This window comes from Ursus maritimus, unplaced genomic scaffold (genome assembly GCF_017311325.1).
Source record: "Ursus maritimus isolate PB19 unplaced genomic scaffold, ASM1731132v1 scaffold_24, whole genome shotgun sequence".
NCBI lineage: Eukaryota > Metazoa > Chordata > Mammalia > Carnivora > Ursidae > Ursus > Ursus maritimus.
Window position 1 is genome coordinate 16,450,353 of NW_024424897.1, and position 27,838 is coordinate 16,478,190.

The 27,838-nt window shown below is 36.3% G+C and overlaps 1 protein-coding gene across 7 annotated transcripts in view; it reads left to right on the top strand.

Annotated features, from left to right (window-relative positions):
* Positions 1 to 27,838, top strand: part of CDC27 (cell division cycle 27) — a 74,645-nt gene that overhangs the window by 41,628 nt on the left and 5,179 nt on the right. For 4 of the 7 annotated variants that reach the window (XR_005837355.1, XM_008693574.2, XM_008693576.2 and 1 more), the window contains 8 exons: positions 4,198 to 4,297; positions 5,266 to 5,473; positions 5,675 to 5,847; positions 8,518 to 8,670; positions 10,202 to 10,410; positions 12,532 to 12,649; positions 21,970 to 22,098; positions 27,293 to 27,367. Coding sequence is in view for 6 of the 7 variants with exons in the window: in XM_008693574.2 (XP_008691796.1) it covers positions 4,198 to 4,297; positions 5,266 to 5,473; positions 5,675 to 5,847; positions 8,518 to 8,670; positions 10,202 to 10,410; positions 12,532 to 12,649; positions 21,970 to 22,098; positions 27,293 to 27,367 (1,165 nt within the window). In the remaining variant the exon portion in view is untranslated. The remainder of the gene's footprint in view (positions 1 to 4,197; positions 4,298 to 5,265; positions 5,474 to 5,674; positions 5,848 to 8,517; positions 8,671 to 10,201; positions 10,411 to 12,531; positions 12,650 to 21,969; positions 22,099 to 27,292; positions 27,368 to 27,838) is intronic. The other 3 variants (XM_008693575.2, XM_040640436.1, XM_040640438.1) reach the window with 2 other exon arrangements.

The following is a 27,838-nucleotide window of genomic DNA, read 5'->3' on the forward strand; positions in this document are numbered from 1 at the left end:
ATTCCCTGGGCCGCCTTCACTTCTGACCAACTAGCTACAGATTTGAGGGTTCTTGCTACCTCCTGAGGTTTAGTATGCTAGAACAATTCATAGAGTCTAGGAAAGTTCTGTACTTACAGTTTTATTATAAAGGATACCAGTCAGGACCAGACAAATGAGGCCCATAGGATGAAGTCTGGAGGGTACTGAATACAGAACTTCTGTGTCCTTTCCCCTGGGTGAGATGTGTCACCTCACCAGTACATTGGTGTATTCGCTAGCCAGGAAGCTCAGCTGAGTTTTGGTAGTCAAAGTTTTTATTGGAGTTACATTGCATAGTATGATAGATTGTGTCATTGGTCATGTGATTTAACTCAATCTCCAGCCACCCTCCGCTTCCTGGAGAAGGTCAGGCTGTTAATACCCAGCTCAAAGCTTCAACCCTCTAATCAGTGGTTGGTCTTTCCAGCATGGCCATCCCAGTATCCTGAAACTACCTAGGGCCCCACCACAAGTCATTTCATTAGCATAAACTCATGTGTTGTCTCGGGCCCACCACGAACAACAAAGACACACATATCACTTGAGAAATTCTGAGCATTTAGAAGCTGCTTCTCAAAGAATTCAGGACAAAGACCAGATGAGTTTTTTATTATAACACAACTCAAACAGTTGCACTACTTAGGTTCAACTGCAGATTCTAGGAAAACTTCCAGCAGATCTTTGAAGCTCTCCCTCTTTGTAGCTCTCCCCTTTCCAGTACTCTGACCTTCATATTCTAGCCGCCTTCATTTCCTGGAGTCTCAGCATTTTCTCCTCAACACGTGAAGACCACTGAGTTTTATTTGTGTTCCCTTTTCCTGCACTGTATCCTCAGAATTCTCCTCAGGCATATGTACTTGCTGTCCAATGTCTGAAAAGTATCGTTTCATATATTTTGTTCAGTGTTAATAGTTGTTTAAGATGGGATAGTAAATCTGGTCCATTTTACTCCATTTACAATTGGCAGTGGAAGTCTGTTCTTTTTTTAGAAAGTTGTTTTTTTAGAGATGGTTAGAATAGCATAGTTCTCTTAGCTAAATTTCCCCAAAAAGTTTGTATGTCATCATTTTCTCTACATATATTAACCTCTAAAAATCTTCTTTATATTCTTTCCAAGGCATCTTCTTATAACTAGCATTCATATTTTATTATGAAACCATAAAATGTTACTATTTACAAAAACTTTTAATTTTTTTTAAGATTTTATTTATTTATTTTAGATTGAGAGAGAGTGAGAATGAGCATGAGCAGGGGGTGGGGAGGAGAGGCAGGGAGCCTGCTTGATCCCAGGACCCCGAGATCACGACCTGAGCTGAAGGCGGAAACTCAACCAACTGAACCACCCAGGCACCCCTACAAAAACTTTCTTAAAAAGTGTTTAATATAACTGGCACATAATCACATAGGTAATAAGTGATAGAATTGATTTCAAACCTCAGCAGTCTGATTCTAGAGCACATTCCTTTCATTCTCAAACTTCTAGTTAAACAGATGCAAGTTATGAAGAGATGAGTATATTTCCTGTGCTATGACCAATGTTTCAAACTTTCTCAGTATCCTGCTTCGTTTTCCTGATGGCTGTCAGACTTTGGACATTTTTTTCTTTTGTCAAATTGCCCTTTGGAGCTAACAGAACTGTAATGAAAATTATGATATAGGAAGAGTTTGTCTTTTTCATCCTCCTAACCCCAGAATCGTCTTACTATTATTTTTCCTTTTCTCCCACAAGATTCAAGTTATACTCATGCAACTTTCTGTGGCTTTTAAGAAGTCTCAGCATTTTTCTCGGCTTGTCCTCCCTATAAACTGCTCCATGGATGAAATTATTCCCTCCCACTTCTCAGGCAAACTCTTTTCTATAATTAGGTAATGTTATTGACAACATATAATTCACATTTAAGTATAAGTGACATAGTTGTTCAAATAAAGGATATTGTACTTCTAAAAATGAATCAGCTTCTGGAAACAGTAAAAAAGATCAGTAGTTGCTAGGGGTTGGAGGGGAGGGATGAGTAGGCAGAGCACAGAGGATTAGGGCAGTGAAAATATTCTGTATGATACCACGATGGATACATGTCATTATATATTCACACATACCTATAGAATGAACAAAACCAAGGGCGAACTCTATATCATAAACCATCGACTTTATAATATATCAGTGTAGGTTCATCATCTGTAACAAATGTCCCACTCTAGTGGGGGAGGCTGTGCATGTGTGGGGGCAGGGGTTATATGGCACATCTCTCTGTACCTTCCCCTCAGTTTTGCTGTGAACTCTAATCTCCTCTAAAAAAAAAATCCTAGGGGGACACCCGGGTGACTCAGTCGATTAAGCGTCTGCCTTCGGCTCAGGTCATGATCCCAACGTCCTGGGATCGAGTCCTACATTGGGCTCCTTGCTTGGTGGGGAGCCTGCTTCTCCCTCTGCCTGCTGCCCCCCCGCTTGTGTGCACTTCTCTCTCTCTGACAAATAAATAAAATAAAATCTCTTTTAAAAATAAATAAGTAAAAAAATCCTAGGGACACCTGGGTGTCTCAGTCAGTTAGGCATCTGCCTTTGGCTACCACATCAGGCTCCTTGCACAGCTGGGAGCCTGCTTTTCCCTCAGCCTGCTTCTCCCCCTGTTTGTGCTCTCCCTCTCTCTCTTTCTCTCTCTCTGACAAATAAAGTCTTTAAAAAAATATTTTTAATAATAATAAGGTCCAAATTAAAAAAAAAATGTATCAGATTGCCTGGGTGGTGCAGTCAGTTAAGCATCTGACTCTTGGTTGCAATTCAGGTCATGATCTCAGGGTCATGAGATCAAGCTCCATGTTGGGCTCTGCACTCAGGAAGAGTCTGCTTAAGACTCCGTCCCTCTCCCTCTACCCTGCCGCCTGCTCTCTCTCTCTAAAATAAATCTTTAAAAAAATAAAATAAAAACTATATCATAAAGGGGCGCCTGGGTGGCTCAGTCGTTAAGCATCTACCTTTGGCTCAGGGCGTGATCCCAGGGTCCTGGGATTGAGCCCCGCATTGGGCTCCCTGCTCTGCTGGAGCCTGCTTCTTCCTCTCCCACTCCCCCTGCTTGTGTTCCCTCTCTCACTGGCTGTCTCTCTCTGTCAAATAAATAAATAAAATCTGTAAAAAAAAAAGTATCATAAAAAATGTATCATAAAATAAAATTAATTCATCAGCCTAAGTAACCTCACTTGCTATAATCCCTACATTGAGAGTCAGTCTTTTGAAAACATAAGGGCGGCTTGGCCTTTCTGTACTCACTGGTCAGTGTCTCTTTTATTCACAGAAGCCTCTTTGACTCAAATTCAGGTAACTAGTGGGATTTCACATAAACTGTAAACCGTTTAGTCCATAGACTTACCCACTCTCAGGTAACTTGAGGTTTTAAGTTTGCTTACTTTCTAAGAATGGAATCCTTGTATCTTAGGGTTTGCCTTTTAAAGTTAAAAAAAAAAATAAATGTACCCAGGGGCGCCTGGGTGGCTCAGTTGTTAAGCATCTGCCTTCGGCTCAGGGTGTGATCCTGGCGTTCTGGGATCGAGCCCCACATCAGGCTTCTCTGCTGGAAGCCTGCTTCTTCCTCTCCCACTCCCCCTGCTTGTGTTCCCTCTCTCACTGGCTGTCTCTCTCTCTGTCAAATAAATAAATAAAATCTTAAAAAAAAAAAATGTACCCAGGCAATTATTAGATTCCTTTGGTTCTAAACAGAATAAACCTTGATGTGGTTGTTTGAATTTATAGGGAAATAATAATTGTTCTAATGGTATTTATTTTTTTGGCAAATATTCCACATTTAGACTGTCCATGTCCAACTATCTTTTTTTCCCTAACTCGCTATGATTGCTAATGAAGGCTAGAGAGAATTTGTTATAGATGTGTTTATCATTTATTGATCCAGAATTTTTATGTGGATTGTTTTAAGTTCAAATTAGCAATTTCAGATAGAGTGAAGCTCTGTACGATAATCTTTGTTATTTTATGGTAACACAGATAGCTTTTAATTCCTGAGTTTTCATAGAGAGATGACAAACCATACCAACCAAACTTACCAACTTTAGAATACAGTCATGATGAATATGTTTTTTTAATGTATGTAATGAATTGAAACAATAGGTAATGGCCATAAGCTGGGTTTTTTTTAATGTCTACTTTTATCATTATCATTGTTTTAGTACAACACCTCAGGTATTGAGCCCCACTATCACATCTCCCCCAAACGCACTGCCTCGAAGAAGTTCACGACTTTTTACTAGTGACAGCTCTACAACCAAGGTAATTTAAAGATTTCCATATGTTACATTTACTTAATGCTTCCCCCTCCATCTCTACTAAATAAATTCAGAGACTAAAAAATTTTTCTAATTTTTTTTAATTTATAAAGCTGTCTATAACAGTTATAAATTTTCTTGGTTCTTTAATAAATATTATAAAACATTGTTCAAAAGACAAAATTATTGTGATGGGAAACAGATCAGTGGCTATTAGGAGTTAGGACTTGGGAGATATGACTACTAGAGCGTAGCACAAAGGAGTTTTTTTGTGTGGTGTCAGTCCTATATCCTTATTGTGGTGGTTGAATACACGAATCATACATGTGATTAAATTTCATAGAACTATCACACCAAAAAAAAGGGTAAAAACTGATGAAATCCAAATCAGATGTGTAATTTAGTTGGTAGTATTGAACTGATTCCAGTCTCCTGGATTTGATGATGTCCTGTGGTTATGTCAGATATTATCACTAGGAAAATTAGGGGAAGGATAAATGGAAATTTCCTGTGTTTTCTTTGCACATTTCTTTGTACAATTGGAGGGTTTCATTATGCCCTTGGTAAATTTTCTTGGTCCATTGACAAATATTATGGATAATTTTTAACTTTGACATGAACAAATGAACAATTTTATAACTTATCAGTTATAATGCTCTGAGACAATTAGGTAATATTGCATTCATTTATTTTCTTATTTTTAAATAATAAATGAAAGTTATGCACTTTCAGAAAAGAGCAACAAACAATACTGATTTACCTTACACTCTAATTCGTTAATACAATTTATTTTCAGAATTGTTGCATTTAAAATTAAATGACTTTGAAAATTTTCGTTTTTAAAATTTTTTTCTGAGAAAAATTGAGACCAGTCAAAACTATATACTTATTTTATGTCTAATACTTGAGAAAGGATTGGGAGGTCTAAAATATATGAGTTTAACAAGTGTGGAATTTTCCTCCTTTTTACAGGAGAATAGCAAAAAGTTAAAAATGAAGTTTCCACCTAAAATCCCAAACAGAAAAACTAAAAGTAAAACTAATAAAGGAGGAATAACGCAACCTAACATAAATGATAGCCTGGAAATTACAAAATTGGACTCTTCCATCATTTCAGAAGGGAAAATCTCCACAATCACACCTCAGATCCAGGCATTTAATCTACAGAAAGCAGCAGCAGGTCTGTTTTAAATGCTTAATATCTTCTTTGTATTTTATTCACTCATTTTAAGTAAGTTTTTTAATGTTCATTAAAGTACCTTCCATTTTTTCTAGATAGATGTTGGAATTTTTAATAAATTATTTTGTAATTAGCCTTTTTAGAAAACCAAACTGTTTTATTGTGTTTTTCTCCTTTGTTTACTATATCGTTTTCTCCTAGAAGGTTTGATGAGCCTTCTTCGTGAAATGGGGAAAGGTTATTTAGCTTTGTGTTCATACAACTGCAAAGAAGCTATAAATATCTTGAGCCACCTACCTTCTCACCACTACAATACTGGTTGGGTACTGTGCCAAATTGGAAGGGCCTATTTTGAACTTTCAGAGTATATGCAAGTAAGTATAGAAAACTGTTATACATGCCTTTTTAGAGATAATTTAAATTTAATTAAAATGCCTGTGCTTGAGGCAGCTAGATCTAAAAGGTCAATATTTAGGGGCACCTGGGTGACTTAGTTGGTTAAACATCCAACTCTTGATCTCCGCTCAGGTCTTGATCTCAGGTTCATGAGTTCAAGTCCCACATTGGGCTCCACACTGGGTGTGCAACTGATTAAAATTAAAAAACAAAACAAAACCAAAAAAAGGTTAGTATTTATTATGTGATGTCTTTATATTTTCTGAGCACTTTAATACATAAATAGACAGTTTTTTCTTGTGTTAAGGGGTGAGTAATTTAAATTTGGGGGATTGCTTGAGATAGATTTGTAAAATCTGAGTCATCCATATATTCCTTTTTTTTTTTTTTTTTAAGATTTTATTAGAGAAAGAGAGCTCAAGCAGGGGGAGGGGCAGAAGGAGAGGGAGAGAGAGAATCCAAAGCAGACTCTGTGCAGAGCGCGGAGCCCAACACAGGGCTCAGTCTCAAGACCCTGAGATCATGACCTGAGCCAAAATCAAGACTTGGTCGCTTAACTGACTGAGCCATCCAGGTGCCCACGTCCATACATTCTTATGTGAAACATTTGCACCATGCTTAGTTGGATCTGAAAATATATATTACCATGTATTAGGTGTTAATAATAAAATTTTTTTCTGCTATATGCAGAGTTCCTACTGGGATGAATTTTTGGCATTTAGTGTGTTTTATAAACTTGAAAAATGCTATGAAGAAAACTGTATATAACGGAGGACATGATGTCCTTCGCAAGACTTTTATTCCTTTAGTTTTAATTACATTCGTTGCTTAAGTTATCAGTTTACACCAGAAAAGGAGATTATTAACATAAAGCCAAAGAAAATTCTAATTTCCAATTTAAATTTCCTACCCAGTTTACCTTCTGAGAATTTTCTCTCCCCACCCCTAAACTTAAAAAAAATAAATTTTTTGAAGTTTGTAATAAAGTTACTTTTTTGCCCTGTTTACTTTCCGTTCATTATTCAGCACATGTTATGTCTTAGATTCCCTTCTAGACTCTGTAGTACAGCCAGCAGATAATTGCTTGCCTTTGGAGGATGCATTCTACTAAGAGAAACAGATTGTAAGCCAATACATGTATGAGGACAGGTAGCAATAGGTCATAGGAAGAAAAAAATGAAGCATGATAAGGGGATTGCAGGACAATGATATATGGTGCTATTTACTAAAAAGTGTGCTCAGAGAAAGGAAGTGACTCCTTCATGAACCTTGCAAAGATCTGGGGGTGAAGTGTTCTTCTAGGTAGAGAATAAATACAGAAGATACCAACTCAATGTATAGTAAAGAAAAAAAGTGTTGCTGTAGACAGATAGCCTTATTCATTGCTGGAAGTTCCGTGTTTGGATAATGATACATAGGCAAAAGCTGTGCTTGGAAAACCCCTTTCAGAATTATTTCTAATTTATTATTTCACAGGTGCTTTAAAATACATAATTTTTATTGTTTCCCTCTAATCACAGAGCAATGTCCCAGATCCTTAACTAAACAGAAGCCTTTGTTTCAACTTAATTTCATGAGTTTTTTTCATTTTTCTTTTTGTCTGTGCCACAATCACTTTTCAGAGGAAAGAATAGATCCTGAAAAATTTGAAACCAAAAGATTTCCAATCCTATATTTGACTTGTGGTTAGGTCTGTCTTCTTACAACCAATGCCTGTTGGAAAAACTTATCTATATGACTTTTAAGGGATTTCAGGGAAGTGATAAGTCATTAAGCCAATCCTAGATAGTATAGGGCCATTTCTTGAAGTTCCTAGTTTTATAAATGCTTTTTCTTTATTACTGCCGTCTTCATTTCATTAAGAACAGTCCAAATATTTTTATTCTAAACTAAACTTGACTTTCAGAATTTTGATCTTTTGAATGAATAAACTAGAGAACTAATAATTGGTTTTATATAACCCAAAGCCTCAGACTTCAGGGTGAGAGAAACTGTTCTGAGAGCTGTGAGTTTGGGGAGGAAAAAAATAGCTGAGGAGGGACCCTAAAGTCAGGTTAGTGCTGCAAAGGAAAAGGGAATTTCTAGGCTGGCGCTGCAGTTCCCCAGAGGTATGACGTTGGTGGGTATGCTCTCAGTCAGTGCTCAGCACGCCATAGCATTGGTGGCCAGCTGAACCTGTTTTCCCCTGAAGTTTTTAACTCAACCGCTTAATAAAAGTCAGTGCACAAGTAGTTTGGTGTTACAGAAATGATTATTCTTTCACTTTTCTGGAGAGAGTTATTCTGTAAAGCCATTATTAAAACTGGGAAATGTGTTTTTTGAGAATAAAATAATTGACTTGTCCTTTATAAATTGTAACTTTGTATAGATTTCTCCTCTGTCATTTTGGTGAAAACGTAGGTTTTCTTTTCACAGTTAATGTTCTTACCATAACTTGTGTATACCTAGGTTAAGTGTGAATATGATTACATCAGTATTTGGCCTACTGGGGAACATTGTTCACTGAGACCCTACATTATTACTAATTCACATAAACATTGTAAAACAAGGCAGCATTTAGGTCCTATGGGAACAGTGCTCAGTGCTCTCCCTGTATATATGTAAATTGTATCAACTTGTTTTCCCATTAACTAGTTTTTTTATTTCAGGCTGAAAGAATATTCTCAGAGGTTAGAAGGATTGAGAATTACAGAGTTGAAGGCATGGAGATCTACTCTACAACACTGTGGCATCTTCAAAAAGATGTTGCTCTTTCAGTTCTTTCAAAAGACTTAACAGACATGGATAAAAATTCACCAGAGGTATGATAACTGAAACACTTTGCTTATGTCGTTGTCTTCTGATCACCCTTGCCAAGTGGGGATGAAGCAAATAATTCAAATGGTGTTTTCTACAGGCAGAGAGGGACTCAGAGAAGAGAAAGTCCTAGAGTATGTGGTGCAGATTCATAAGCATATATTTTATTCAAGATTAATCAAGATTTGGCTCTATTAAAATTGCTGTTGTTGAGGTGTCTAGGTGGTGCAGTCGGTTCAGCATCCAACTCTTGGTTTCAGCTCAGGTCTGATCTCAGGGTCGTGAGATTGAGCCCTGCATCAGGCTCCGCGCTCAGTACAGAGTCTGCTTGGGTTTCTGTCTCCCTCTCCCTCTGCCTCTCCCTGCTGTGTGCACTCGCGCTCTCTCTCTCACTGAAATAAATAAATCTTTGAAAAAAAAATTGCTGTTGTCAGTAGGATTAGTGTTCATTAAGCAGAAATTATGTAGACTGGAAAGAGTGCTAATTTAAATTAAAATAGTTTTTATTGTCATTTTAAGACATAGGCATAATTCATTTACATGCTCCAGTCCTGTAAGAATTGTATTTTGTTGCATCTCAAGAATAGTTAGTGGTACTTTTATAACATTTTTAATCTTAGAATTAAAAACAGTCAATTCTCATTATTCTTGGTAGTTATGTTCAGTAGTTTCTGTAAACACTGAATTAGCAAAGACTGGATCATTGCTCCTGGGGGAAATACACACACACACACACACACACACACACGCACATATCTCACAGATTATAATCTTAAATCCTAGAAACAACCCATCCTGGTAGATTTTATTATCTTTATTTTATATAAAAGAGAAAATGAGGTTCAGATGTGTTAAGGTGATTTGCCTGAGGCCACCCTACAGCAGGTGCCAGATTTAGGATTCAGTCTCTGTCCAGCTGGTCCCAGAGCCAGAGCTTCTTGCCCTGCTCTGCCCTACCCACTACACTCTCTGTCCTCTGATCATCTCTATATGAGAGATGAAACAAGGAGGCGTAGAATCGCCTTTTTTCACCTCAACTGAGATTGTGCCTTTTGGACAACTCATATGTTGGGTGACCACTAAAAGCACTCCCAAGTGTAGAGATTGGTTTTACAAATATTATAAATTTTTACAGGTAGACAAATTCACCAATATAAAATCGTGAACAATGAGGATCAACCGTATCTACTAAAACTTGAGGGGGCACCTGGGTGGCACAGTTGGCTGAGTGTCTGACTCTTGGTTTCAGCTCAGGTCCTGATCTCAGGATTGTGAGATTGAGCCCCTCAACAGACTCCAGGCTCAGGGCCTAGTCTGCTCCAGATCCCCTCTGCCTCCGCCCCTCTCCCATGCTGTCATACGCTCATGCTCTCTCTTTCTCTCTCTCTCAAATAAATTTTTAAAAAAGCTTCAGTTTTTGTTTTTTGTTCCAAGTGAGATCTGAGTCTTGATTTTAGTCATAAATTTGGTTTTGTTAGAAAAATTGAAGCAAAATTTTAACTATACATTTGGTTTTTGTTTCCATCTTTTTTTAAGGCCTGGTGTGCTGCAGGGAACTGTTTCAGTTTGCAACGGGAACATGATATTGCAATTAAATTCTTCCAGAGAGCTATCCAGGTTGATCCAAATTATGCTTATGCCTATACTCTATTAGGGCATGAGTTTGTATTAACTGAAGAATTAGACAAAGCATTAGCTTGTTTTCGGAATGCTATCAGAGTCAATCCGAGACATTATAACGCATGGTAAGTGCTAATGAAGCGCAAAGACAACGTCTTACTGAGGGGACTGATAGTAATTTTTGTCAGACATCTCTTTATTGTCACAAATTCGGTCACTGATACCGAAGAATAGTATATACTGGTTGATAAATTGTAACCAAAATGTTTTTTTTACGTGAAATGTATACCTTTAACAAACTCTTAAGTTAACTAATGATGGAATACTAGATTCTTCTACTCAACAGTTTCAACCTTTTCTCCTACCAAACTTGTGAAAATAATTGATTTTGCTGTTTGATTTCTTTTTCTTAGAACACTGAAACGGTGATTCAGATAGTACATGGTTGGGAAAGTGGAGAGGACTAGTATAATCACCTGTTGGGTAGTAGAAAATAAACATTGAGCACTGTGCGCTAGTTGTTGCTCCTTACAGTGTTCTGGTTTACTAAATACCAGTCTAGTTCATTAGCTTTATTTAAACTCAGTGTTCCAGTTTATTAAGTAACGTCTCTATTGAGGAAGTTACCTGGCTCATACAGTTAACAAATGAAGAAGGCATTAAAAAGTTTGTTCTTATTTCTGCCTCAACACCGTATCTACTGCTGATATTTTATTGTATTTTTCTTGACCGACTTAATAGTTTTACATAACAAGAAGTATAATTCTGATAACTCTGCTACAGTTGTTATGTCAGACGTGCTTTTTTTTTTTACATTTGAGGTAATCATTATAGCAGTTGAATTTTCATTCTGTCACTAAATCTGAATCACTATATTATTAAAACATTTTTTTTGATCTGTGTATATGTGTTCTTTAATGGATTATATCTCATTTATAAGTAGTTACATTATTAAAAGATGGCCTGACAAGTGCTAGCTTCTGACATACTGAACAGTCAAGCTTGCTGATACTGTCTTCTCTTCACATAAACTACTCTGTAGTATTTTAAGAACTCAATTATCAATAGGACTTGTGTTGTTTTTTAAACGTTTGGATATGTCCTAGAGTATAATAGTTGCATTCTTAAAAAAACCTTACCGTATCAAAAATTGTTATAAAAATACTTGTTTCAATTAGAAAAAAAAGTATTCAGATTGGTGAGCTTTTACAGGAAGAATTTAAATGTTGAGGTATTTAGGTAACTTTAAGTATCTGACTTAACACTAAGTAAATTTATTATTCCAACTCCAGAGTAAATAGTCTTTCTTTTGTTGTTCTGCCACCACCATTATTAACACGGAGCTTTTTACACCTTTCTCTTCACCCCAAATATAAGAAGATATACTGTGCTTTCTTCTTATTCATTCATTTGGTGATTATTCCCCATTATCATTATCTAGTTACAGCCAAGAGAGGTCTCCTTAATGTAGATCAGTCACATTGTGTTCATTTGATGTTTTGAAAATTCAGAATACCTGCATATCATTAAAATGCTGTTATATAGCCTTTAAAATTTATAATTTTTAAGTCTATAGGAGTATGTTTTTGATATAGTGAGGAGAGGGAAAGCAGAACATGACACTATGCATATGTAATTATAATGATATATATGCATTTGCACCAATAATATGGAAATAACATTGTTAAGAGGTTAGAGTTTAGAATCCTAAAGGAAGGATCTGACTAGAATCCTTATTAGCTATATAACTTTTGTTAAGTCATTTAACTTCTCTAAACTCATTTTCCTTATTTGAAATGTGAGTGATAACAGTACCTATCTCCTTGTTTCCTCCTAGGATTAAATGAGATAATTCACATAAAGATTTTAACAAAGTTATTGGCACACACATAATTAGCCACCCAGTAAAAATGAGCTGTTAAATCTAGATTGTAATGATGGATTTGAGGATGTAGTTTCTTTTTTCCCATTGTCAAAGTTCTATTTGAGTGATCGATTTGATTTATTGTTTTTACTTATAAAAGTGATTTGTCTAAAATGCTTTGATGAAAAAAAATTTTTTTAAATAAAATGCTTTGATGATTTTTTTTATCATAATTGATAGTTTTTGCCTTCTCTGAGACCACCAGTATTTCTCTTTAGTTTATTAAAATGCCAGATGCCATAACATACCCTTTTATTAGTTGACCTAAATTACCAGCCATAAGTTCATATCCCTAAAATTATACTTTATTTTATACTTTCAGGTATGGTTTAGGAATGATTTATTACAAGCAAGAAAAATTCAGCCTTGCAGAAATGCATTTCCAGAAAGCACTTGATATCAACCCTCAAAGTTCAGTTTTACTTTGCCACATTGGAGTAGTAAGTAGCTTTCTAAATATTTTCCAGTGAATCTCCCTTTAGAAATGTATTTGTTATTGACTTAATTGCTCTGGTGAAGATTAGGGCTTTTTGTTTGTTTGTTTATATTATGGAACAACATCATGGATTATTTAATAGCCAAAATATCACCTTTTTCCGTAGCATAGAGAAATCACTGGAGTACCCTCATTCCTTGGGCAAATCCATTTCTCTGAACTTCCATTTTATAAATGACAAGTAATACCATCTTATCTACCTCATAGGGCTGTTGTAAGACTCACATGAGATACTTCATATTTTGAAAGCACTTTTTCCATGTTAATATTTAGCTCCTAAATTCAGTAATTATTATTTCAAGACAAATGGTTCCCTGTGTTTTAGCTGCTGAGTGATATAGGTATGTCAGAACTAATTAAAATTCTTTTTTTATTTTACTTTATTTTTCTTTAAAGTCAATTAATTACCATATAATGTATTAAAACTATTAAGTTTTAGAGGTAGAGTTCAGTGATTCGTCAGTCTCATATAATACCCAGTGCTCATTATATCACATGCCCTCCTTAATGTCCATCACCCAGTTACCCCATCCCCTGATACCTCTCCCCTCCAGCAACACTAAGTTTGTTTCCTATGATTAAGAGTCTCTTATGGTTTGTCTCCCTCTCTGGTTTCATCTTATTTTATTTTTCCCTCCCTTCCCCTATGATCCTCTGTTTTATTTATTAAATTCCACATATGAGTGAGATCATATGATAATTATCTTTCTCTGATTAACTTATTTCGCTTAGCATAATACTCTAGTTCCTGCAAATGGCAAGATTTCACCTTTTGTGATGGCTGAGTAGTATTCCATTGTATATGTATACTACATCTTTATCCGTTCACCTGTTGATAGACATCTGGGCTCTTTCCATAGTTTGGCTATTGTGGACATTGCTGCTCTAAACACTGGGGTGCAGGTGCCCCTTCAAATCACTACATTTGAATCCCTCAGGTAGATACCTAATAATGCAATTGCTGGGTCATAGGGTAGCTCTATTTTCAACTTTTTGAGGAACCTCCATACTGCCTTCCAGAGTGGCTGCACCAGCTTGCATTCCCACCAACAGTGTAAGTAAGGGGTTTCTCCTTCTCTGCATCCTTGCCAACATCTGTCATTTCCTGACTTGATAATTTTAGCCGTTCTGACCAGAGTGGTCATTGTGGTTTTGATTTGTATTTCCCTGGTGCTAAGTGATATTGAGCATTTTTTCATGTGTCTGTTGGCCATTTGGATATCTTCTTTGGAGCAGTGTCTATTCATGTCTTCTGCCCATTTCTTGATTGGATTATTTGTTCTTGGATATTGAGTTTGATAAGTTCTTTATAGATTTTTGGATACTAGCCCTTTATCTGAGAAGTCATTTGCAAATATCTTCTCCCATTCTGTCGGTTGTCTTTCAGTTTTGTTGACTGTTTCCTTTGCTTTGCAAAAGCTTTTTATCTTGATAAAGTCCCAGTAGTTCATTTTTGCCTTTTGTTTCACCTGCCTTTTGAAACATGTATAACAAGAAGTTGCTGTGGCCGAGGTCAGAGAGGTTGCTGCCTGTGTTCTCCTCCAGGATTTTGATGGATTCTTGTCTCACATTTAGGTCTTTCATTTTGAGTCTATTTTTGTGTATGGTATAAGAAAATGGTCCAGTTTCATTCTTCTGCATGTGGCTGTCCAGTTTTCCCAACACCATTTGTTGAAGAGACTGTCTTTTTTCCATTGGATATTCTTTCCTGCTTTGTCAAAGATCAGTTGACCACAGAGTTGAGGGTTCATTTCTGGGTTCTCTGTTCTGTTCCATTGATCTATGTGTCTGTTTTTGTGCCAGTACCATACCGTCATGATGTGTGGTAGGGCTTTGTAGTAGAGCTTGATGTCCAGAATTGTGATGCCATCAGCTTTGGTTTTCTTTTTCAACATTCCTTTGGCAATTCGGGATCTTTTCTGGTTTCCATACAAATTGTAGGATTCTTTGTTCAGGCTCTGTGAAAAAAGTTCTTGGTATTTTGACAGGGATTACATTGAATGTATAGATTGTTCTAAACATTTTAACAATATTTTTCTCCCAATCCATGAGCGTGGAAAGTTTTTCCATTTCTTTGTGTCTTCCTCAGTTTCTTTCACAAGTTTTCTATAGTTTTCTGAGTATAGATCCTTTGCCTCCTTGGTTAGATACCTAGGTATCTTATGGTTTTGGGTGCAATTGTAAACGGAATCAACTCCTTAATTTCTCTTTTCTTCTGTCTCATTAGTCTGTGGGAATGCAACTGATTTCTGTGCATTGATTTTGTATCCTGCCACTGTGCTGAATTCCTCTATGAGTTCTAGCAATTTTGGGGTGGAGGCTTTTGGGTTTTCCACATAGAGTATCGTGTCATCTGCGAAAAGTTAGAGTTTGACTTCTTTGCTGATTCAGATGCCTTTTATTTCTTTTTGTTGTCTGATTACTGAGGCTAGGGCTTCTAGTACTATGTTGAACAACAGGCGTGAGAGTGGACATCCCTGACATGTTCCGACCTTAGGGGAAAAGCTCTCAGTTTTTCCCCATTGAGAATGATATTCGCTGTTGGCTTTTCATATGTGGTTTTTATGATATTTTGAGGTATGTTCCCTCTATCTCTACACTGTGAACAGTTTTAATCAAGAAAGGATGTTGTATTTTGTCAGATGCTTTTTCTGCATCTATTGGGAGGGTGATATGGTTCTTGTCCTTTCTTTTATTAAGGTAGTGTATCACATTGATTGATTTGTGGATGTTGAACCACGCTTGCAGCCCAGGAATAAATCCCACTTGGTCATGGTGAATAATCCTTTTACTGTACCATGGGAACACTTTGGCTAATATCTTGGTGAGAATTTCTGCATCCATGTTCATTAGGGATATTGGTCTGTAATTCTCCTTTTTGGTGGGGTCTTTGTCTGGCTTTGGGATCAAGGTAATGCTGGTCTCATAGAAAAAGTTTGGAAGTTTTTCTTCCATTTCTTTTTTTGAAACAGCTTCAGAAGAATAGGTATTCTTTAAATGTTTGGTAGAATTCCCCCTGGGAAGCCATCTGGCCCTGGGCTTTTGTGTGCTGGGAGATTTTTTTATTACTGCTTCAATTTCCTTGCTGGTTATGGGTCTGTTCAGGTTTTCTATTTCTGCCTGTTTCAGTCTTGGCAGTTTATACACCTCTAGGAATGCATCCATTTCTTCCAGATTGCCTAATTTGTTGGCATATAGTTGCTCATAATATTTTCTTAAAACTGTTTGTGTTTTTTGGTGTTGGTTGTGATCTCTCCTCTTTCATTCATGATTTTATTTATTTGGTCCTTTCTCTTTTCTTTTTGAAAAGCCTGGCCAGAGTTTATCAATCTTATTAATTCTTTCAAAGAACCATTTCCTAGTTGATCTGTTGATCTGTTCTACTTTTCTTCTGTTTCCTATTTCATTGATTTCTGCTCTCATCTTTATTAATTCTCTTCTCCTGGTGGGTTTAGACTTTATCTGCTGTTCTTTCCAGCTCCTTTAGGTGTAAGGTTAGGATGTATATTTGAGACCTTTCTTGTTTCTTGAGAAAGGCTTGTATTGCTATATACTTCCCTCTTAGGACTGCCTTTACTGCATCCCAAAGTTTTGAACAGTTGTGTTTTCATATTCAGTTGTTCCCATGAATTTTTAAAATTCTTCTTTAATTTCCTGGTTGACCCATTCATTCCTTAGTAGGATGCTCTTTAACCTCCATATATTTGAGCTCCTTCTGAATTTCCTCTTGTGGTTGAATTCAACTTTTAAAGCATTGTAGTCTGAAAATATTCAGGAAATGATCCAAATCTTTTGGTACCAGTTGAGGACTGATTTGTGACCCAGTATGTGGTCTGTTCTGGAGAATGTTCCATATGCACTCGAGAAGAATATGTGTTCTGTTGCTTTAGGATGGAATGCTCTGAATCTGTCTGTGAAGTCCATCTGGTCCAGTGTGTCATACAAAACCCTTGTTTCCTTGTTGATCTTCTGCTTAGATGATCTGTCCATTGCAGTGAGTGGGGTGTTAAAGTCTCCTATTATTGTTGTATTATTATCAATGTGTTTCTTTAATTTTGTTATTAATTGGTTTATATAATTGGCTGCTCCCATGTTAGGGGCATAAATATTTACAATTGTTAGATCTTCTTGTTGGATAGCCCTTTAATTATGACATAGTATCCTTCCTCATCTCTTATTATAGTCTTTGGTTTAAAATGTAATTTGTCTGATATAAGGATTGCTACCCCAGCTTTCTTTTGATGTCCATTAGCATAATAAATGGTTTTTTGCCCCCTCACTTTCAGTCTGGAGGTGTCTTTGGGTCCAAAATGAGTCTCTTGAAGATAGCATATTGATGGGTCTTGCTTTTTTTATCCAATCTGATACCCTGTATCTTTTGATTAGGGCATTTAGCCCATTTACATTCAGAGTAACAAAGATATGAATTTAGTGCCATTGTATTGCCTATAAAGTCATTGTTTCTGTATACTGTCTCTGTTCCTTTCTGGTCTATGTTACTTTTGGGTTCTCATCACTTAAAGGATCCCCTTTAATATTTCTTGCAGGGCTGGTTTAGTGATCACACAATCTTTTAGTTTCTGTTTGTCCTGGAAGCTTTTAATGTCTCCTATTTTGAATGACTGCTTTGCTGGATAAAGTATTCTTGGCTTTATATTTTTCTCATTTAGCACCCTGAATATATCATGCCAGTCCTTTCTGGCCTGCCAGCTCTCTGTGGATAGGTTTGCTGCCAGCTTTATGTTTATACCCTTGTAGGTTAAGGACCTCTTGTCCCAAGCTGCTTTCAGGATTTTCTCTTTGTCTCTGAGATTTGCAAGTTTCACTATTATATGTCAAGGTGTTGACCTATTTTTATTGATTCGAGGAGGGTTCTCTGTGCCTCCTGGACTTGAATGCCTGCTTCCTTCCCCAGATTAGGGAAGTTCTCAGCTATAATTTGCTCCAGTATACCTTCTGCCCCCCTCTTTCTCTTTCCTCTTCATTTGGGATCCCAATTATTCTAATATTGTTTCACTTTATGGTATCACTCATCTCTCAATTTCTTCCCTCGTGATCCAGTAGTTGTTTCTCTCTTTTTCTGAGCTTCTTTATTTTCTGTTAATTCTCTCTCTTCTGCCTCATTTATCCTAGCAGTTAGAGCCTCCATTTTTTATTGCATCTCATTAATGAGCCTTTTTTATTTCGACTTGATTAGATTTTAGTTCTTTTATTTCTCCAGAAAGGGATTCTCTGTGTTTTTTTAAAGTTCAGCTAGTATCTTTAAAATTGTTATTCTGAACTCTACTTCCAACATCTTACTTATATCCATACTGGTTAGGTCCCTGGCAGTCAGTACTCTTGTTCTCTTCTTTGAAGTGAGTTTTCCATCTTGTCATTCTTGCAGAAAGTGGTCGCTTTTCTATTTGTAGTTTTGCAAAAATTCTTTTCTTAGATGTCCAGTTGAATTGCAGGTGTTCAGAATGATTTGATAGTCATCTAGCTGAATTCCTGGGACCAGACAAAACTAAGGCCTCCTACTCCTCTGCCATCCTGGACTCTCTCCCAGAACTAATTAAAATTCTTTTTTTTTTTTTTTTAAGATTTTATTTTATTTATTTGACAGAGATAGAGACAGCCAGCGAGAGAGGGAACACAAGCAGGGGGAGTGGGAGAGGAAGAAGCAGGCTCATAGCGGAGGAGCCTGATGTGGGGCTCGATCCCACAATGCCGGGATCACGCCCTGAGCCGAAGGCAGACGCTTAACCGCTGTGCCACCCAGGCGCCCCGGAGAACTAATTAAAATTCTTAAAAGGCGATGTGGATCACCATTTTACTTTTTAAAGAAACTGGTTTTTTTACATTTAAAAATCTTGGTACATTTTATAAAAACAAGAGGTAATGTTGTAATAAAACAGCAGCTTTGTTAGGTAGCATACTGTTTGTTTACTCTGTGCAATAAAATACTTTGTTCATACTGCACTTATTCAACATGACTACCAGTCACTACAGACATTTCATGAATCTTCATGGGACTCCCATAGACTTACTGTTGAGATGGAGAGAAATTTATGATCATAATGTGCCATGAAAACTTGAAAACATTACTTCTACTAGAAGATAATGTTCATATTATTTGAATTGCTTTTAGGTGCTGAACAGCTGAGTTACAAGGACTGAATGTGGAAAGCATTCTAAAATCTCATGAACACTGTTGTTCACACCTTCTTCAGAACGCAGTAAACTTTAAGCTTGTTTGACACATTTCTCTTCATACATAGCGAGCAACAGCACCCAATAAAAGCCTGAGACGTAATGCTGCTGTGTAAACATGGCAACTGTTCCTGAAAAAAGAAGTACAGAATGTATACTCCAAAGCTGCCCGGTTCCATAATCTGTATCACATAGATCACATAATCACACACATGGATATACACATGTATATGTGTATATATATACACATGCAAGAACATAAGATGACAGGGAAGTCTAGTCACAGCAGTTTACAGGCTCAATATATTTTTTACACTATGCTTGAAGGAAAATTTCAGTATTTTACAGTCTTTTAGTAGGTGTTATATACACTTCACTTTATGAAATCTAAAAGGTATTGAAATAAATTTTTTCCAACATTTTGGTAATAAAACAGATAGTGTTTCCCCAAATACTTGTACTGTCTGTCTACATGATCTGTTTGACCTGAGAACCACTAATCACAAAAACTGACTCAGTGGAATAACTAGAAAGATGATGAGGGCAAAGAAGATTACCAATTTGATGAACTCAACACAGATTTTGCATAAATTAGCAGATCAGGAGTTGTAACTCAGTTATGTCAAAAACTCCATTACCGGCTGTTTTGGTGCTATAGGTAGAATAGCACGTGGTAAAAAATACGAAGTATTGGCTCGTCGGGTAACATGATGGAAAGGTGCAGTATCTGATGGAATGGGAAGGAGCAACTTTGTCCTGACTGTAGGACTGAACATTATGTTCACTGCACTCTCCTTTTCTTTTCTTTTTTCTTTTTTAAGATTTTATTTATTCATTTGAGAGAGAGAGCACGCGCTTGAGTGGTGGGGAGGGGCGGATGGAGGGAGTGAAGCAGACTCCCCACTGAGCAGGGAACCCAACAACATTGGACTTGATCCTGAGCCAAAGGCAGATGCGTAACTGACTGAACTACCCAGGCGCCTGCCCCCCATTTTTTTTTTTTTTAAGATTTTATTTGAGAGCGAGAGAGAGTGCACTCTTCATTTTCTGTATACACAGTGCAAAGCCCTAAAGGAGTCTGGCCTTTACTTTTTTTTTTAAGAAAGGAAAAGGTAAAAAAAAAATTACAAAAGGAGATAACTAGCCTTAACATGTACCTGTCAATATTATGAATATTGTCATAAAAAGCTATCTTTTAAAAATCAGAACAGAAACTTAATTTTTTTTAATCTTAAGATTTTCTAGGATAGGATATTAAAAATTATTCAAATCCATGCATGGTGTTAAGATCATTTTTCTAGTTATTCCATTGAGTCAGTTTTTGGATCACCATTTTTATGTGTTTTTTTTTTAAGTGTTTGATAATAAGTTGTACTTCAACTGGAGAAGAAGTATGTTTGCTTTTTGAAATCTCATTTATTAGTTTCTCTGTAAGCACGAGGAGTTCTTGTTCTTGCCTCTTGCCCATGTCCTCCCTCTCTCCCTCCCCCGCCCTTCACTTTCTCTCAGCAAGCTTGGCTTTTGTGGGAATGACCATACAATGTGAGGAAATTATGTGAGTTTTGGGAATTTCACTCTTCATTTTGGGAGAAGAATTATAGTTCTTTATAATTTTTTTTAGTTGCCATGGTAACTTTTTTCATAGATACTATGCAAAATATATCAACAAAGAATTTTTCTTCATCACTTAAGTAAATCAAACTTAAGTACCTCTTGATACCTTTTAGTGAAGTTGGACATCTTTTAAATTAGGCTTTCTTCTAAAGTGATTGTGGAATAGATGGTTTTAAAATTTTGTGTGCTTCATTTGAAGAAGTTTTCAGGTAATAGAATATGGTTTTCTCTGTTAGAGAGCTAGTGTTGAGGATTTCAGTCCAGCGGGCAGAATATTTGGCCACGTGTAGTAATAACCTTGAGCAAAGATCATCGTGCAGATGAATTTAGCAACCGGATTTGGGCAGTACCATTCTCGTTACAGTGCGTAGTATTTGTTCAAGTTCCACAGCCACATCCACGCACTTACGTTTCTTTTTAACATACAGTTCGTCCAAGGAGGAGCACGGCATAGCATGAGTGTATGCAAATGAATAAATAGTGATGTTTGGGGTTGTGTGGGGGTTTTCTTTATTTAAAATATTTACTTCCCCATATTACAGATCAGTGGTTTTCAATGTAATTGAAATGTAATTGTTCTGAGTGAAGCAGGGCTGGTAAGGGTTTAGAGCCAAATCCTCTAGTGTTTCTTTGAAAATAGTTTTGAAAAGCCTAAGATTTAGAGGACCATAATAAACATTGAAATGTGAGTATTATCTAGCTAAATAGTACAGATTTTCTTTTTTTTTTTTTTTAAGATTTTATTTATTTATTTGACAGAGAGATAGCCAGTGAGAGAGGGAACACAAGCAGGGGGAGTGGGAGAGGAAGAAGTTCCCCCAGCAGAACAGGGAGCCTGATGCGGGGCTCAATCCCAGGACCCTGGGATTACGCCCTGAGCCGAAGGCAGACGCTTAACGACTGAGCCACCCAGGCGCCCCAGTACAGATTTTCTTGTGAGGGAAAAATCAAGGTTTTTCTTGTCTTTTAGACTTAAAGGTACTAAATATCTGCTCTAAAGATAAAATAATCATTGTGAATTATCATTATGGATACATAATGGTGGATTGAGTGCCAGAGGACCTAGGTTCTGATCCCAGAGCAAGTTATTTAACATTCTGGGCTTCAGTATTCTCATCTTGAAAGTGAAGCAGTTTAACTAGAATTAGAAGAGATTTTAGAGATAATCTATTAATAGTCTGGTAATCAACTATTAAGTCCACTTAACTCTGTGGAAAACCCTCTCAGACCATACAACTGTAGTAGTTTTAATATCTTTTTATTTTAAGTAATCTGTATGCCCAAGTGGGGCTCGAACTCATGACCCTGAGATCAAGAGTTGCATGCAGTACCAACTGAGCCAGCCAAATGCCTCAGTAGTCTTATTATCTTTACGTTGATTTGAGTCACAGTGTTTGGTTCTCCCCTTTCTTCATAAGTATCAAAAGGAAACATTAATATGATCTTTATTTCTTACAGGTTCAGCATGCACTGAAAAAATCCGAGAAGGCTTTGGATACCCTAAACAAAGCCATTGTCATTGATCCCAAGAACCCTCTATGCAAATTTCACAGAGCCTCAGTTTTATTTGCAAATGAAAAATATAAGGTAAGATATATATTTTAGTGGTTTTCAGCATTTTATTGCTTAAGTTTTGCCCCTTCTTTTAATAGACCAAAAGCTATTTATACTTTTTCATCTCTGATAGTTTATTTTTCCCATTTCCAGAAGCTATTCATTTTCTTTTGTGATTTTATTTATTTATGAAATTCTGATAGGATGAATTGTATGGATATTTAGGAATATGTGTTATCCCTCGTAAGGACTCCATATATAGAAAGGCAGTTTTTCCATCAGGGAGTTATCTTAAGGGTAAGATCTAAACCATTTTCTTAGGACCAAAATATCTGAACAGGTGGCAAACGAATGTGTGTACATTATTCAACAGATATTTACTGAGTACCTATTACATGTCCAGGACTAGGAATATGGTGGCAAGGAAACCAAAGCAATCACATTTCCTGCCTTTGAAGAACTCACCGTATAGTACCCGTTTAGAGCGGCAACAGACGTTAATCAAGTAATGACAAAAATAATAAATGTCGAGTACATAAAGGAAACGTATAGTGAGTTATGGAAGCTTATCATAAGGATACTTGGTCTAGTCTGATGTGTTTCTCTCTCCTTCTCACACTATTTTCCAAATTGTGGAGCTGTAGCATGAAAAAAAACAGAAAAGAAGATAAGGAAAATTGAGAAAGAAAAAAGAGGCATAAAGTGACATGGGATTTTTGTCATCATTTACTCAATCATAAACCATGAGTACAAAGTTTTTATCTAAAGTTCAGGTTACTTTTTTAATAAATTTAGGCTTTTCCTAAAAAGAGTAAAAACTTACCAAAAAAAGAAAACCTCCAAAATTTAAGTGCACTGAAAATGTTGGGCCAAATAATCCATTTCAGTAGACTTCCCTAGAAATCAGTTCCCGTACACATTGACATTTGCTGAAATTGAAAAATACAAAACCAATGATAAACTCTTAATATTTCCAAACTAATAAAGATACATATGGGATCAACCATCTAATTTATTCTTTGTCATTTATTCAGTGATTCCCCTAATCTGACTCTGTTTTTCTTTATCAAGAAGTGGATGTCTAGTCCTAAAGCTACTTTTAAATCGAAGAAACACTTTTCAACTTTTAACTTGCTCTTTGAGGTACTATATGTAATTCGTCATTTGTTTTCGTGTTTTTGCATCATTGTACCTCTTTACATTTGTGGTCAGGTTCTTCAATTGAAGGATTTTATTCAATTTATTATTCTCAAAGCCATTTTAATGCCAACACACCTACCAAGTATGCCATATAAATCAGCCCTGTATTTGGTTCAAGAAGCCCAAATTCTAATCTGATCTATTGTTGAAGCCGTAGTGGTCACAGCCACTTTTGCCTACCAGCTTAGGGTTTGGCTAAATCATAAGGCCTACTTGGATGCATGGGTATATCCAGGATAGCTCTATTAAAATAAAAAGGGGTATGAGGAGAAGTTACTGATTACTTGTGAAATATCTTGGCTTGAAAAATGAAAAGCAAATGGTGGCAACCTCTCTGTGGCAAAAGTCTTGCTACATATCATCCTATATAATGTGCTGCATTGATATCAGGTAAGTCTTAAGTCTTTAAGGCAGAAATGAGATACTATGTTAGACACTGTTTCTCAATGAGTCTTAGTAATTAGATTATCGAGGTGGGGAGGTATGATAGATGCATGAAATTTTTATAACAATTAGAGCACGCAGTTATAGAAAGAAAACCTTCCGAACTGAGTGTGGTGAGCAGTTAAGGATTGGGGTGCATTGTCCCAGTTAAGATTTCTTTAAAGCAGTGATTCTCAAAGTGTGGCTTGGGAACTTCTGGGGGTCCCCAGAAATCCTTTCAAAGAGTCTACAAGGTCAAAACTATTTTCATAATAATATTTAGATGTTATTTGCCTTTTTCACTCTTTCTCTCACCAACGTACAGTAGAATTTTCCAAAAGCTACGTGACAAACAGATTGAATGCAGAAGCAGATAAGAGAGTCCAGCTGTTTTCTTTTAACCAGAGATTTGCAAAAATTTTAAGCAGTGCCACTATTCTTACTGACTTATTGTTCTGAAAAAGTTATTTTTCATTAAAAAAATATTATCTGTGTTAACATGTAATGCTTTGGTGTTGTTACTTTTAAATTAATGGATAGATATTTTTAAAACTTTCCATGTTTTAATTTCTGATATAGTAAGTATCGATAGCTATAGTCCACATTAACAAAAACTCTTTGGGTTCCTCAGTAAGCTTTAAGAGTGTAAAGAAGTCTGGACACCCAACAAGTGTGAAAATTGCTTTTTTGTAGTATTAAAATCAGTCTCCGGCTTCTTCGTTGTGTTACAGGCTTTATCAGTCCCTGTCAGTAATGTTTGACAGGTGTTAACAGTGATTGTAAGTAGATAATATCGGTGACCACAGATCTTTTATCTTGATTCTTTTATTCCATGTATATTTTACAATACTTAATAGTATGGAAGGAATAGAGAAGTCTACCTCATAGAATTATCATATGTAATAAGTCTTCCATTCCTAGACAAGTAAGCATGATTCTCAAACCCAGTCAGCCCAGCAGGGCTTCGAGTTTATTTCTCTTGGGTTGCCAGCAGTTAGGAAGATAATGAAGTATTAAGGATGCACCACAGCCCCTTATGTCCTTGTGTAAAAAGCACAGCACTCTAAACAAATACACTAAGAAAGTGCATGCGTGTGTGTGTGTGTGCCTTTACTCTTCTTTTTTATTCCTTTTATAGACAATTTCAAACCTCACTGTACTGTGATAATGGTCCATGGAACCTACCACCCAGCTACTTTCACACTACTTCCTACAAAACTATTTTATGTAAATCTTTTATTTTAGATAATGCTAATAAAAATTTTACAAAAGCCGAGAAATTACATTTGGCCTCAAGTTAAGGGAGGGTCAGGTGGGAATGTATTAAACTTTTTTCAGAACTGTGAATTAAGATTGATTCCTTATTCTTTATACCCTTCTTAGAGAAATAACGCTCAAGTCTTATACCGATCAATGAATCAATCCCTTATGTTACCCAAATGCTACAATCCTCTGATACTTTTATTAGCCCACTATCTGTGATCACTGCTTTATTCCTTATATCTTTATGGGGGCTTTTTATGAAAGTAATAGACTTGTTACCCAAAAATTCAAATAAAATGAAAGTATAAAAAAATATGAAGTGGAATGTGCCTCATAAGGGGACCCTCTAGGGAGGAGCATTGTTAATAACTCAGGACATACTTCTTTAGATCTTTTTCTCATTATTTATATATTTTAATTGTACCTAACAAAGTAGACTTACCCTGTTGTGGTAGGCAGGGTAATGACCCCTCAAGGGTACCCGTGCCCTAATCCTGAGCACCTGTGAATGTGTTACTTCACACAGCAGAAGAAACTTTACAGATGTGATTTAACGATATGGATCTTGAGTTAGGGAGAGTATTCTGCGTTATTCAGGCGGTCCTAGTCTAATCACATGAATCTGAAAAGTGGAGGATCTTTCCCAGCTGTAGTCAGAACTAGCATGAGAAGGACTCAACCAGCCTTTGTAGCCTTTGAAGATGGAGAAAGGAGGCTACAAGCCAAAAAATGTGGGCAGCCTCTAGATGCCAAGAAAGACAGGGAAACAGATACCCTCCAGAAAGGAAGGCACCTTGATTTTTGCCCAGTGAGACTCATATTGGACTTCTAATACACAGACGATAAGATAAAAAATTTCTTGTTTTAAGCCATCAAAATTGTGGTAATTTGTTATGACAGAATAGGAAACTAATAAAACTGAACAAACTGTTCTATAATTTGCTTTTTTTCACTTTAACACTCGTATGGATACTTTGATGCTTACCTTTTTTTTTTTTTTAAACCTAACTTACATTGGATTTTGTTTTACTACAAAGAGTATAGAGAAGAAAAGTAGATAACCTCTGTGGACATTAAAGAGAAATAAAATATAATATTTATGTTAGAAAATTCAAAAAAATAGAGAAAGCTACCAAGGAGAAAATAGAAGGTTCCTCTTCCCCTTTTACCTCAATCATCCCCTTCCCAAAGGGGAGCAAAGATGTTTTGATTTCTGCCAGAAAAAAAGAAAAATTTGTATATATGCTCATATAAATACAAAATAACTGTTTTATACCATAACTATTGTATATGTATGGTATATATGTTTTGTTACAAAAGAAATAGTATTATTGCACATACCCTTTTGCATCTCGCTTTGCTTCTTTTTTTTTTTCTTTTAACATACGGCTGAGTACCTACTGATGTAGTGTCCACAGAGGATGGACAGTTTGTTTAACTAAGCTATGATTAGACACACCGTGATTGCTTCTAGTGATTTGCAGTAACAGGTTAGGTTGAATGTTCTTACAAAGATGATTTAGTGAGCTTTCTAAAATATATCCCTGGGACAAACGCCTAGCAGCGGGATTGCTGAATCAATGGTACAGCTTTTAACTTATTAAATAGTTATTGGTCAATTGTTCTCACAAACAGGTCGCATCAGTTTACAATTCCACCTTTAGTGATGAGAATGTCCATTCCTCTCTTTCTCATGGTAACTTTATGCAACATCAAGTTATTTTTATTTTCATCCATTTGCTAGGTGAAAAATGGACAATATCTCATTTGAGGAACCAGTTTTATTTTTGATCATCATGCCTTTCTTTTAAATACAAATCTATTTCTCTGTCTTTTCTCTCAATTTCCCAACCCTTTAACAATGGTCAAAAGATTTCTAGATAGTTCTGACTTAATTCGGAGGGTTAAATTTTAGACTGTTCATCATTAGTTAAAATGGCAGGTTGGTATTCAAAGCTTAGTGCTTGCATCAGGGAGAAGGTTTATTAACCGAACTTCAGAATTGTTTTGTTCTGCCACTTCGTTTTCAAAACACTTTCACACACAATGTCCTGGAGTATTGTTATTTTAAATAAAATGGTGACCACAGCAAGCATCGTCACCTGCATGTATGTGTGTTCTCAGTGTACACTGGTGAATTCCTGCCATTTCTTAGTTTCTGTCGTCATATAAGTATTTTCATGCATTTTATTTTCACAACAAGAATTAATGCAATAAGGAAGTGCATTGATTAAGATCTAGTATAAGCTTCAGTTAAGATGATTTGGAAATCAGATAAAAACAGTTCCTTAGTTAGAACTTTGTAAAATTTTGCTACTCTGTTTTTCTTTGCTTTTTTCAGTCTGCTTTACAAGAACTTGAAGAATTGAAACAAATTGTTCCCAAAGAATCCCTCGTTTACTTCTTAATAGGAAAGGTAAAGATTGGGGCCATGGTCCTAAACTGTGACTTTCATAACAACTATTAACTTCTGAAGAAGAAATATAATATATATTGTGCAACATCTATTGAGCAAATTCAACTAGAGCTCTGAACTAAATGCTCTGGGGATAAAGAATGGATTTAGTTAAAACATTTAAGAAGATGTATTGTGATGAAGGAGCAAGAACACATACCCCATAATCCTAAACATACTATGGTTTTGGAAGTATATTAGCACTTGCAGCCAATGGCAGTCATGAGTTCATAACTGAGACTACATCTTGGAAAGCTCTTAGCTTCCATTTATCAATAAAATATGTAGGCATCCCCCCCAAAGAAGAAAATTAATGGCTCTGTGTTGTCTTAATTAGAAGAACTGGCTTCCAGGATTTCCAAAACCAGACTAGTCAAGACTTTACAGACTTGGCCCCTGGATGCCAACTGATTAAGTTAGCTGGGAACAGTG